This window comes from Bos taurus, chromosome 4 (genome assembly GCF_002263795.3).
Source record: "Bos taurus isolate L1 Dominette 01449 registration number 42190680 breed Hereford chromosome 4, ARS-UCD2.0, whole genome shotgun sequence".
NCBI classification, from domain to species: domain Eukaryota; kingdom Metazoa; phylum Chordata; class Mammalia; order Artiodactyla; family Bovidae; genus Bos; species Bos taurus.
In genome coordinates this window covers 49017490-49031341 of record NC_037331.1, presented here as the reverse complement: position 1 = coordinate 49031341, position 13852 = coordinate 49017490, and the positions used below count along the sequence as shown (strand labels likewise).

The following is a 13852-nucleotide window of genomic DNA, read 5'->3' as shown; positions in this document are numbered from 1 at the left end:
TGTTCCTAATGCCGTGTCTCTGTCTCTTCCACACCATGCTTCCTGTCTCTAAATCCACCCACACACAGCCCCTGGCCTACCCTTCCAATCTCCTGCAAAACCGTATAAAAACCAGAATGTGCTAGTCAAGAGTTTGTGAAGCAACACATTTCAGTCAAGTTTTGTTTTTGTCTTTTTTATTGGAGTATAGTTGATTCACAGTGTCGTGTTAGTGTCTGCTCTACATTAAAGTGAATCAGTTATACATATATCCTTTAGTGAAGCTTTTAAAGCGGGTAATTTGATCTTTCTAGGGTGATGGACGAGATAGCTGCCTTATCTTTTGGCATCATTGGTGGGGAAAAAAGAAACCTTAAAAAAGCCTCTAGTCTTGTGATTCTTCAGTATTTTGTAGTGATCCTGTTCGTTTTTTTAATTTATTTATTTGGCTGCCCCAGGTCAGAGTTGTGGCACGTGGGACCTAGTTCCCTGACTCAGGGATTGAACCCAGGCCCTCTGCATTGGGGGTGAGGAGTCTTAGCCACCAGACCACCAGGAAAGTCCCTGTAGTGATCCTTTTCAAGGCTGTTTTTTCCCACAAGGACTTTAAGAATCTCACAGGGGTGATAGAGGCCCTGCCTTCTAAAGCACTTAGAGTTACACTTTCTGAATTGTTTTGTTACAAGCGCTCAAATATCTTCCACCTGACAATATTACTTTGCTCTGCCTCAGACCCATGTTGAATAAACACTGATCGAGTCAAAGAATTTGAGAAACTAGATTTTTATGATATAAAAATCAAACGCACTCTTCCTGGGAGATGCAGTCTCTAAATCAATCCCAAACATTCCTTAGTTACTTTGGCCAGGGCCAGAGTAACTGTAAAGTCATGAAGTGGAAAAAGTTTTTTAATGTTTTTGTTTAATGAGCCGAATGACTTTTGGTAGTACAATAAAAGTGTAGTAATCCATGTCTATTATGTTGACAGCTAGTCTCAACTTTTGAATATTTTAAAGTAAGATCTGATTTGTTTAAATAATGTGACTCAAGCCAGGTTAATGACGTTTTGCCTAGTAGATGACCCACTTTAATGAATAAATAAGAGTGCATGCTAAGTAAATGCTACTTGCAAATATTTAAAAACACTGAAAAATATAAATATCTTGGCAGCATCCTTTGTAATTATTTCATCAGTGTAGTTTAGGACTTTGGTATCTGGCTTGAAGCCCACCACTTTTTTGAAGACCTCTCCTTCCTAGGCTTAAGTCCCCCAACCTTCCTTTGATGTGAGAACATGTTACTTCTGCATCTGTACTAGCACTGATTCTGCTTTGTAATAGCTGCTTGTATTTAGAAGATCTCTTTGAACAGGGATTGTGTCGTACCTGTTTTTGCATCTCCTTTTGTCCCCAGCATAGTGATAACGTGCTCAGCAAATGAAGAACTGAAATTTATTGTACTCTGAAACCAGAGCAGAAGTCAGTAGATATTTTCATCAGTGTATTGAATGATCCTGATGTATTAATTAACCCTTTGTTAATTGCTATGGCAGCTGGGCATAGAGAGGTTATAGAACACAGGTCCTACTCTTTAAAAAAGTATTCTATTGGGGGCGGGGATTGGTTGAGGGGATGGAAAAGCTACTCTGGATAAAACGTATGACACTGACTGCTCAACACTGTGGAACCAATTCTTATTTGTAATCCGAATTTTGGAGATTTCAGTGTTGAACAGAGGAGTGGGTTTTGTCCTTTAATGTTTTTCTTTTGCTTAACTTCTTAGTAGTAAGGTTGAGATTGCACAGTATTTTCCCTGCTTATCACTGTTTAAATGAGTTTTCCTTCTACTAGTCCTTAATTTCTACATTTATGAGAAATCTGTTTTTGAAAAATGATGTTTTAAAAAATTTTTATTTTATGAAAGTATAGTTGATTAACAATGTTGCATTAATTTCTGCCGTACAATAAAGTGATTCAGTTATATGTGTATATATCATATCAGATCAGTCGCTCAGTCGTGTCTGACTCTTTGCGACCCCATGAATCGCAGCACGCCAGGCCCCCCCTGTCCAACACCAATTCCTGGAGTTCACCCAGACTCATGTCCATTGAGTCAGTGATGCCATCCAGCCATCTCATTCTCTGTCATCCCCTTCTCCTCTTGCCCCCAATCCCTCCCAGCATCAGGTCTTTTCCAATGAGTCAACTCTTTGCATGAGGTGGCCAAAGTACTGGAGTTTCAGCTTTAGCATCATTCCTTCCAAAGAAATCCCAGGGCTGATCTCCTTTAGAATGGACTGGTTGGATCTCCTTGCAGTCCAAGGGACTCTCAAGAGTCTTCTCCAACACCACAGTTCAAAAGCATCAATTCTTCGGCACTCAGCCTTCTTCACAGTCCAACTCTCACATCCATACATGACCACAGGAAAAAACCATAGCCTTGACTAGACGGACCTTTGTTGGCAAAGTAATGTCTCTGCTTTTGAATGTGCTATCTAGGTTGGTCATAACTTTCCTTCCAAGGAGTAAGCATCTTTTAATTTCATGGCTGCAGTCACCATCTGCAGTGATTTTGGAGCCCAGAAAATAAAGTCTGCCACTGTTTCCACTGTTTCCCCATCTATTTCCCATGAAGTGATGGGACTGGATGCCATGATCTTCGTTTTCTGAATGTTGAGCCTTAAGCCAACTTTTTCACTCTCCACTTTCACCTTCATCAAGAGGCTTTTGAGTTCCTCTTCACTTTCTGCCATAAGGGTGGTGTCATCTGCATATCTGAGGTTATTGATATTTCTCCCAGCAATCTTGATTCTAGCTTGTGTTTCTTCCAGTCCAGCGTTTCTCATGATGTACTCTGCATATAAGTTAAATAAACAGGGTGACAGTATACAGCCTTGATGTACTCCTTTTCCTATTTGGAACCAGTCTGTCGTTCCATGTCCAGTTCTAACTGTTGCTTCCTGACCTGCATACAGATTTCTCAAGAGGCAGATCAGGTGGTCTGGTATTCCCATCTCTTTCAGAATTTTCCACAGTTTATTTTATGGGATATTATGGTGTATCCCAGGATACTGAATATAGTTCCCCAGGATACAGTACGACCTTGTTGTTTATCCGTTTTATATGTAATAGTTTGCATCTGCTAATCCCAAACTCCCAAAGCATCCCTCCCCTACTACCCTCTCCCTTGGCGACCACAAATCTGTTTTCCATATCTGAGAATCTGTTTCTGTTTCATAGATAGGTTCACAAATAGATTTGTGTCATATTTTAGATTCCACAAATGATATCATATATTTGTCTCTCTGTCTGACTTACTTCACTTAGTATGGTAATCTCTAGGTCCATCCGTGTTGCTGCAAATGGGATTATTTCATTCTTTTTATGGCTGAGTAGTATTCCATTGTGTGTGTGTGTATATATACACACCACATCTTTCTTCATTCATCTGTCAGTAGATATTTAGGTTATTTCCGTGTCTTGGCTATTATGAGTAGTGCTGTTCTGAACATAGAGGTGCATATATCTCTTTGAATTACAGTTTGTCCAAGTGTATTCCTAGAAGTAGAATTGCTGGATCATATGGCAGCTCTATTATAATTTCCTGAGGAATCTCCACACTGTTGTCCATACCAGCTGCACCAATTTCCATTCCTACCAACAGTGTAGGAGGGTTGCCTTTTGAGAAGTAATCTTGGCCTTTATCCTTTGAGGAAAAAGTAGGGCTTTATTAGGTTTCTGTTGGTGCCATAACAAATTACCACCACCACTTAGCAGCCTAAAGCAACATAAATTTAAGACCTTACAGTCTGTGTTTCCACCTGCAGGCTCTGGGGAGGCTCTTTCCTACTCATTTGCACTGTTGGCAGAATTCAGTTCCTCTTGGTTGCAGGATGCAGTTCCCATTTTCCTGCTGGCTGTCAGCAGAGGGCCATTCCCACCTTCTTGAGGCTGCCCACATTCCTTGACTCATGACCCCTTTCTTTCACCTTCACAACCAGTGACGATGGGTTACGTCCTCCTGGTGGGACAGCTCTGATCTTCTCTGCTTTTAAGTATTCATGTGATTTGCTTGGGCCCACCTGGGTAACCTACGGTAATCTCCCATCTCAAGGTCCTTAAGCTTGGTCCCATCAGGAAAGTCTTTTGCACCACATGAGGTAACATGGCCATAGAATCCAGGGGTGAGGACATGGAGGACATGGGCATCTTTGGGAGCCATTTTTCTGCCTGCCATAGGCCCTGATTTATTCTGTTTTATGTCATTACTTTGCCTAACTGGCCCAATGAATTGCATCTGTATCTAGTTGCAGATAAATTGGTGAAGGGAACTTGTATAATTATCAAGGGTATATTTCTATCTGAAATGATTTTTGCTTGAACACAGGAAAGAACAATGATACATAATAAATCTTTGTCTCCACTCTGGAGGAGGCGATATTTGAGCTTCCAGTGAAGGCACAGATGGGATGAGTGTGGCGTGGTCGAGACCTGGTCTGCCCTTGACCGTGTCTGCTCCCGTCCCTTCTGTCTTCTCTGGGCCACCTCTGTCCTGGTGTCCCCTCAGCTCCTCACTCAGATGAGCATTGTCTTTGCTCTTAGCTCTGGGTGGGCACTTCGTGCATTTTATTTTGCTATATTGGTCAATTGCTCTTTTTTTGTTTATACCACCAATTAGATTGGAAGTTCTTTAGGACAGGGACAATTTTTTTCTCCCCTTTTTCTTTCTCCGTTTCATTTTGAGGGAAATAATGGACTAACAAGGAAGGAAGGATTTGTTCAGAAGAGAATTGACAGAGGCCTTCCTGGTGGTCCAGTGGTTAAGACTCCATGCTTCCATAGCAGGGGGCTCCGGTTTGATCCCTGTTCGGGGAACTAAACCCTGCATGCTGCACAGTGAGCCAAAAAAAAGAGAGAGCTGACAATGAACTGAAAGGGGAGAGTATCAACACCAGGAAGCACAGCTGCCAGGGCTAATATTTGCTCAGTAAATATTTATAAAAGAGTATGAGTGTGACTCGGCTAAAGCCAAGGACGGGCACCGGGAAGAAAAGCAGTTGTTTTCAGAGGAGAGGTTATAGAGGCTGCTGGAAGCCAGGCAGAGACACCATGACTTGGTAGAAGAAGAAACAGTGGTAGCGTTTTGTGTTGTGGGCTTTTGTGAAGTGATGAAGGTGGGGCTCTGGGAAGACTCATTTGGCTGCGTAAAAGGATGGACGGGGCGGTGGGGAGAGAGGAGCTGGAGAGGTCAACTTGGGAGGTGAATAGAGTGACAGGTGTGGAGCGATGACATAGGGTACTAGGGTAGCCACAGTGACAAGAGGAAATGGCTAAGTGGAGAACCATCTTGAAATAACATGTGTTGTATTAAGGATAAAGGAAAGGGATGATTATGTCTCACCTACATCAGAAATTTTTTTTAATTGAAATATAGTTGATTTTCAGTATTGTGTTAGTTTGTGCTGTACAGCAAAGTGATTGTTATACATATATACAGTCTATTTCATTATGGTTTATCATGGGATGTTGAATCTAGTTCCCTTTTCTGTACAGTAAGACCTTGTTAATCCATTCATGTAACAGTTTGCATCTACTACCTGCAAATTCCCAATCCATCCCACCCCACCCCACCTCCCCTTGGTAACCATGCGTCTGTTCAACAATAGAGGAATTTTAAATCTGCTGATAGAAATAGCAGAGCTGAAGGTAGATCAGTGTGTGAGGTGACGAATAGCTTGGGACAATATGAATTAGAGGTGACAACTGGACAAATCATGGAAATGCCCCACGCATGACTGAAGGTGTACAACCAGAGCAAAGTTCTGAGCGGGTGAGGGCCACCTGCTTGGGGGCAGGTAAAGCCTTTGGTGAATGAGTTCACCAAAGGAATAAGTGTTGAATGGGAGCCACACCTACTGGCGACAAGAGTTCAAGTGTGCAGACACGGGCGTGTGGCTGCGGGGGCCGACATGAGGGGAATTCCCTTCACAAGGTCAGGTTCTCATGAGTTGTTTCTCCTTTAGAATTGTGCTGCAGATAACAGTACTTCAGGAGTGTGCCCACCTCTCCTTCCTTACCTTCATTTGCTTGTTCTCTAGTGGTGGATAGCATAGAAAGGATTTGTGTGTGTTCTTCTTGGGTGGTTCATGTTTGAGACATTTGTTCCCTCAGTAAACATCTGCTGGGAGGAAGGGATTTTCTTTTGTCCATATGATGTCATGCCTGATCCCTGAATTTTGGAAAATGGGTGTTGTTGGTTGGATTATGTTTAAAGAGGGTTAGATCCTAATTGGAGCAAGCTTTCTTCCTCTCTGGGAATAGATTTAAAGTAACAATTCCAAATCGCGTCTTGATTTTAATGAAGTAAAGATGGATCCATGTAATTCAGGGGTTTTTTTTTTGTTTTTTTTTTATTGAAGTATATTTGAGTTACAATGTTTTAGGTGTCCTGCAAAATGATCCATATATATATATATATATATATATATTCTGTTTCAGATTCTTTTCCATTATAGGTTATTACAAGATAGTGACTATAGTTCCTGTGCTATAGGTTCTTGTTGTTTCCCTATTTTATATATAGCAGTGTGTATCTGTCGATCCCAGACTCCTAATTTTTCCCTTCCCCTCCTCTTTCCCCTTTGGTGACCATAAGTTTGCTTTCTGTGTAATTCAGTTTTATCCTGTACATAAACTCCTGTTACCAGGGAAAAAACAGACAAACGTAGGCTGAGGACCAAATGAGTATGTTACAGTTGAGGCCTTTATTACCTAAATAATGACCAATAACACAAAAGCACTGTTTCCATTAAATAGTATTTTTCTTTTTAAAATTCAGAACACCTATCTTTCATGCATTTATTTCTTGAACCAATGTTTGGGTGTGTCTGTGTGCTGAGCACTGGGCCAGCTGGGGGGTCGGGCAGGGTAACTGAGGTGAGTCAGGCACAGTCCAGGCCTTCAGGGAGTTTCCTGTCAACTCAGGGGTTAGGTAGGTCTATCAATAATTGTACAACAAGAGAGAAAGTAATAAATGTCTTAGTACAGAGCACAAACAATTGAGGCTTCAGAAAGCACCATTTGAGAACAGTAGAGGGAGGGAACCAAACAAGCCTTCAGGAAAGGATGATGGTTGAAAAATTAGGAGAATTTGAAGACACAGTGCCTCAAATGTAATGAAGCCTACTTCAGGACCAGCTTAGTTGTTGACGTTTCTCCTGCAAGGAGGTGATGGCGTGAAGGAGAAGGTGGTTCCTTCTATGGGATGGGGAGTGACAGTCAGGAAACATGATGCCTGAGCTGAATCTTGCTAGAAGAATGGGTGGGTCTTTGCTGGGTAAATGAGGGAGCGGGACATTCCAGCCTGCAGGAACAGGAGAAACAAAGGGAAAAGGTCATGCGTCCCCCAGTGCCCTGGAGAAACTCAGTCGCTCAGTGTGGTGGGAGAGGTGAGGAGAGCCAGAAAGGAAGAGGAGGGCCAAACTGGGGGCAGGGGACAGTGGGACCTGGCGCACTGCCCCAAGGCCATCGTGCCTGCATCTCAGAAAGGTCATTGGGGCAGCTCTGGGGAAGGTGGAAGTTCTGGTTGAAAGTTGGAAGACTGGCAATAAGGATACCAGTTAGAAGACTTTAACTGCTTTTACCATGAATGAGAGAGGGAAGAAAGGCATAGCCTAGTCAGTGGGAAGTGGGGAGAGACACCCAAGATGCTAGGAGGGGCTATCACAGAATTTGGCCCTTGATTGGTTACAAAGAGGGAATCTAGAGGATACCTTCTGATTTCTGACATGGCTGATGCAATGGTGGGTAGTGTCTTCTCCCAAGGCAGGGATTGGGTGCTGCCCTCTTGGATCCGTGATTAGCCTCTGGGACCACTGAGTTGGAGCTGTCCTTCTGAGAGTTGGATATTTAGATGTCAGGCCCAGGAAAGGGGTTGTATTTGCCAAAGAAATATGTTCTTGCCAATGTAAGAACATATGTGATAGCTACAGAAACACTGCCATGGCACATATGCAGCAGGGGAGAGCACAGGGGAGAGAACTGAAAGGCCAGGTTACTGAGACCTTTCAACCTCAGGTGCTGTGCTTGGTTACTCAGTTGGATCCAACTCTTTGTGACCCCTATGGACTGTAGCCTGCTAGGCACCTCTGTCCATGGGGATTCTCCAGGCAAAAATATGGGAGTGGGTTGCCATGCCCTCCTCCAGGGGAGCTTCCTAACCCAGGAATCAAACCCAGGTCTCCCACATTGTAGGCAGATTCTTTACCATCTGAACCACCAGGGAAGCTCGGGAGTTTGGGATTAATTGGTAGGCAGTGTTTTTTCCATGTACTTACTTTCAGAATGGAGTAAGAATACCCTCCTGAGTATTTCACCCTATTTACCGTTTAATGGCAAACATGGATCTGCTTGGTTCACTGATGGATGTGGTGAGCACCGCTGACCCTCTCTGCTTCCTTGCCAGTTGCTCTGCAGAGTCGGGCCAGTGCCTATGCCGACCCCACATGATCGGACGTCAGTGCAGTGAAGTGGAATCTGGCTACTACTTCACCACTTTGGATCACTACATCTACGAAGCAGAAGAAGCCAACTTCGGGCCTGTAAGTAGGGGTGTGCTTGCCAGGTGGATAAAGCAGAGTGGAGGGGGGCAGTAATGTGATACACACATTTTGTAAAGAGACTAGGTAAGGAGCATCTTATCAGTGAGCATGAAGCAAGGATCAGGACCAGGCCTTCTTGAGAATAGTCCTATTTAAAACTAGGTAAATCCATCACTCAGAAAGACTTCAAAACATTCAGTAATAAGGCTATTTGTGTTTTTAAGGGGATTGGTTTTTCGGTGTGTTTTTTTTTCTATTCTCTACTGACACTCCAAAATTATTGAGCTAGTATAGTTAACATTCAGAGTATATTGTTTCAATTTTCTATTGCTGTATAACAGCTATCCCAAAAATTAGTGGCTTAAAATACATGTCTGGCACTTCAGCTGGGGTGGCAGAAAGAGCTGAAGGCTGGCTGAGCACCGTTCTCCAAACAGCTGTCTTGAGCTTCTTCACAGCGTGAAGAGTAGTGAGACTTCTGCCACGGCATCTGCCTTCCAAGAAGGAGGAAACAGAAACTGCCAGGTCTCTTAAGGTCTGGGCTAAGAAGACCCAAAAGGTCATTTTTTCACATTTTGCTGGTCACAAGTCACAAGGCCAGACCAGATTCAATGGCAGGGGAACATAGTTTACACCTCTAGATGGTGAAGCCACACCCACTTTCATTATAGGTGAGGACAGACTTCATCTTTGGAGGTGACTAATCACAGGTATTGTATGTAATCCTGTGAACACACTCGAAGTCACCCTTGAGTTAAGCAACTCACATTGATCCATTCTCAATCTCATTGACCATCAGAATTCACTCATCAGTAGTGAACATTCATGACTGTATCGAGTTTCCTCATTTGTACCTGGAGCTTGAAAGAAATGCCAATGAGGATGACAGAAATACACCCATAGATATTGGGCTAGTCTTGTAGAAATGCAGAACATACCTGGTCACTCCTAGGCTTGCTCATAACAGCATTTGGGATGTTCTCTTTCCTTCCTTCATGCTCATTCCCCTGGTTGTATCATAGAAGGTATATCCTAAGCCTTAATTCCATCTCCAGTGTCTCAAGACTACTTCAACCTAAAAACTAAAAAGAAACCAATTACCTGTTTATATTCCAAAAAATTATAGAATCTACTGGGAAAATGTGGCTGCAAAAAAAAATAGGTTTCATATCTACAGTTTCGGACCTTTGGGTGCCTTCAGATTTCTTTAACTGTTAACATCGAATTCCATTTCAAGTAAAGCATCACGCCTGTCCCCTTGTCCTTAGGGGGTCAGCATAGTGGAACGGCAGTATATCCAGGACCGGATTCCTTCCTGGACTGGAGCGGGCTTCGTCCGAGTGCCTGAAGGGGCTTACTTGGAGTTCTTCATCGACAACATACCATATTCTATGGAGTATGACATCCTAATTCGCTATGAGCCACAGGTAAGCCCTCATTGGACTAATGGGGATTGGGGGATACTGGTAAAAGTTTTTCTTCTAATGGACACTGAGTCTTTGTGAAATGTGCAGGCTGCCTTGGAATAGAGGAACCTCTCTGACTTTCTATCTTCCTCGAAAGTAAAAATATACATTTTTATTAAATTCAGTTTCACAAACATTTAGTGATCTCTTTGTTAAGCACTTAGTCTTGCTGAGAACTGAGGTGGTGATGAGAACGTGCTGGGTCCTCTTCTTGCCCTCCTAGCCTGCCCTGCCCAGGGATGGACACGTGTCCCTAACTGGCATCAAAGGTGGAAAGTGTAAGAGCAGAGACACAAGCAATGCTGCCAGATGAGAGGTTCATACCAACCAGACTGCCCCGGGGCTGCCAGGATGTTTCCTTAAAGAGTCAGTTGTAGGTCTTAAGATGGAGACAGAATTTTGAGACAAGCGGAAGTGAGGGACAGCGTGAGCAGCAGATGGAGGGGTGGTTGGAGTGTCCTTCCACAGAGAAAGGGTGGTTGGAGAGGCTGTTAGAAGAAACGCTGGGATCAGTAAATGAAATTGGAGTCTGTATTAACAGGAAGCTTTTGAAGGGTTTTGGACAGGGGATTGTCTTTAAGCTGTGGGTTTGAGTGTTCTTTTTTTTAATCTTCTTAATTTTTGCTTTTAAGTCAGAGAAAGACAAATAACCATATGATACCATTTATATGTGGAATTAAAATATGGCACAAATGAACTTATTTACACAACAGAAATAGACTCACGGACAGAGAAAACAAATGTATGATTACCAAAGGGGAAAGGGAGGAGGGATAAATTAGGAGTTTTGGATTAACAGAGGCACACTGCTATATATGGAACACTGAAACAATAAGGACCTGCCATATAGCACAGGGAACTATATTCAATATCCTATAATAACCTGTAACAGAAAAGAATCTGAAAAAATAGATATGTGTGTATATATAACTGGATCTCTTTGTTGTATCCCTGAAACTAACACAACATTGTAAATCAACTATACTTTAATAAAAGATAATAAAGTGTGTTTTAAGGTGGATGGAAAGGGATATTGGGAGAGGCAAGGAGAGCTATGGAAGGCTGTTTCAGTGTCCAGGTGAGGAGATTTGGTCTGAAACTGGGGTAACAAGCCAAGAGCATGGTAAGAGGGAAGGGAAATGCAAGCGAGTGTTTCCCATTTAAACTTGGCAAAAGATAGGTGGCTGGAGACTTCCAAACAGGCAGCAGCAGGCCAGCGAATCGTCCTTCTGATCCTCTGCTTCTTACTCTAGCTCCCCGACCACTGGGAGAAAGCTGTCATCATGGTGCAGCGGCCCGGCAAGATTCCAACCAGCAGCCGGTGTGGAAACACTGTTCCCGATGATGACAACCAGGTGGTGTCCCTGTCACCTGGCTCCAGGTCAGTGTGGCAGCGGTTTGCAGCTCAGTAGAACCAACATGCAAATTAATTATTTTGCTGGTGTCTCACCTTGTGAGTTGTACAGTAACCATTTCAGAGCCAAAACCAGACACAGACTATTCCTTCCTTTGGGATCTATGGGGAGCTTTGATAGATTGGATGCTTAAAGGTTGACCTTTGTTGTTTTTCTTTTCTGTTTTGGGGCAGGTACGTGGTCCTCCCCCGCCCCGTGTGCTTCGAGAAGGGTGTGAACTACACGGTGCGGTTAGAACTGCCACAGTACACCTCCTCGGACAGCGGTGTGGACAGCCCCTACACCCTGATTGATTCCGTAAGTGGAGGTCATTTCCGATGCGAGCAGGGAGGACTGGGCAGACAACGTGCATCTACTTCCCTAGAGGGCTTTGTGGAGGATCATGCTGAGGAGTCTTTCCTGCCTCCAAGGTTACTTTGCTTGTTTACTTTAATAAAACTCCACCCTCTGGAAGACTCTACTCAAGCTGATCCTTCCTGAAAATAGGAAGTGTCTGAACAATGACATTTCAAAACTCATCAAACTATGTAAGGGGTATCTATACTTTTTCTGGCAAGAATGTTTTAAGAATGAGAAGATTTCCACTTGACGTTGATTTGCGTTAATTGGTGACCCCAGACAGCCACCTAAGAACAGTGTGTTCTGGTTTCTTCCTAGCTTGTTCTCATGCCATTCTGTAAGTCACTGGACATCTTCACCGTGGGAGGCTCAGGAGATGGGGTGGTCACCAACAGCGCCTGGGAAACCTTTCAGAGATACCGATGTCTAGAGAACAGCAGGAGCGTTGTGAAGACGCCGATGACTGATGTTTGCAGAAACATCATCTTTAGCATTTCTGCCCTGTTGCACCAGACAGGCCTGGGTAGGTATCACTGCTGCTGCTTGTGCCCCTTCTTTCTCAAAAGCTCCGAGGACACTTGGCATCATGAGATACATTGGCAGGCATGTCTGATAGTTCTTTGTTAGGCATACAACACAAAGGAAAGAGTGTCTCAACTGCAGTTTATGTTTGTTTTTTTAAGAGTGTGTTAGTGATAAAGCACCTCTGACAGTGGACTCAGTCATCGAGAAATACACAAAGAGTAAGAGACGAGGGAAAGGTCCCTGAGACTTGCCATATGCAGGGCAGGAAGTTGGAATGAAATCAGAGGAGCATCCCATAACTGAAATAGATGTTTTGCTCTTCGAAAGGTCACTGGCCTTTTGTTGAAGATCCTATGATATTTGAGCTTTGAAGGCAAAGAGAGAAAACATTAGTGACCTCCTTCCTAGAAAAACTGATTTTATCTGTCAACTTGCTCCTGCTGCTTCCCTCACACCCCTCTGAGGGAAGATAAATGCTTTAAATGGGAATTCTGAATGAGCCGAGATGCCCACGAGGGGTCAGGGAAGAATCTGAGCAAAAGGACAGGCCAATGCAGAACTGGGTGGGATGTGCTGGGCTATCGCTGTGGCAGGCATGGCTGCCCTGGGTTATGGGCTCTTGCCTGTCTTCCCTGCAGCTTGTGAGTGCGACCCTCAGGGCTCCTTAAGTTCCGTCTGCGACCCCAACGGAGGCCAGTGTCAGTGCCGGCCGAACGTGGTGGGAAGAAGGTGTGACAGATGTGCTCCTGGCACCTTTGGCTTTGGGCCCAGCGGATGCAAACGTAAGTTGACCGGAAGAACTGTAACATACTCATTCACATCATAAGTCATGCAGCTTCAGAAGGCGTGCTGCACCCCGGAAATTGATCACAGAGGCCCATGAGCATTCTACACTGAAAGGAGGGGGCCAGCTTGTATAAGAGGTGTGTTTGCATTTAACCAGTTTCTCAACGTGGTCCCTTGGTTGCCTATTTCTTCAGCTTGTGAGTGCCATCTGCAAGGATCTGTCAGTGCTTTCTGCGACCCCATCACTGGCCAGTGCCACTGCTTCCAGGGGGTGTACACGAGGCAATGTGACCGGTGCTTACCCGGGTTCTGGGGTTTTCCAAGTTGCCAGCCCTGCCAGTGCAACGGCCACGCCGATGACTGTGACTCAGTGACAGGGGAGTGCTTGAGCTGCCAGGACTACACCACAGGGCATAACTGTGAGAGGTATGTGCCGCCTCTTGAAAGGAAAGAGAACAAGGTTGTTTTTGACTGAGCAAACAGCATCTTAGACAAACCACAGAATGACTCTCTACCAGGCTCCAGGTTGCTCATTCATTTCTAATCCCCTTGGTATTTTCTAGGAACTCATTCATTTATCTAGTACAGACTTCGTTTACAGCTTCTGTGTGCCAGGCATTGTTTGAGGGCAGAGGGAGATACAACAGAGAACAAAACTGGCAGGAATCTGCTCTCTTGAAGAGTCCTTCTAGGCTGCACAGCAATCGTCTCTGGCTCGGCCAATTCTGGCCTAGGGTGAGAGT

General features: G+C 44.1%; 1 protein-coding gene and 1 non-coding gene across 2 annotated transcripts in view; both read left to right on the top strand.

Moving 5' to 3' along the window:
- The window catches only part of LAMB1 (laminin subunit beta 1), a 76699-nt gene that overhangs the window by 31041 nt on the left and 31806 nt on the right, over positions 1 to 13852 (top strand). The window contains 7 exon segments of the mRNA NM_001206519.1: positions 8443 to 8578; positions 9847 to 10005; positions 11298 to 11425; positions 11633 to 11756; positions 12117 to 12321; positions 12962 to 13105; positions 13304 to 13535. Of these exon segments, the coding sequence (NP_001193448.1) occupies positions 8443 to 8578; positions 9847 to 10005; positions 11298 to 11425; positions 11633 to 11756; positions 12117 to 12321; positions 12962 to 13105; positions 13304 to 13535 (1128 nt within the window).
- MIR2418 (microRNA mir-2418) lies at positions 4436 to 4511 on the top strand. The gene has a single exon (NR_031200.1). It is a non-coding gene; the product is annotated as a microRNA mir-2418 (primary transcript).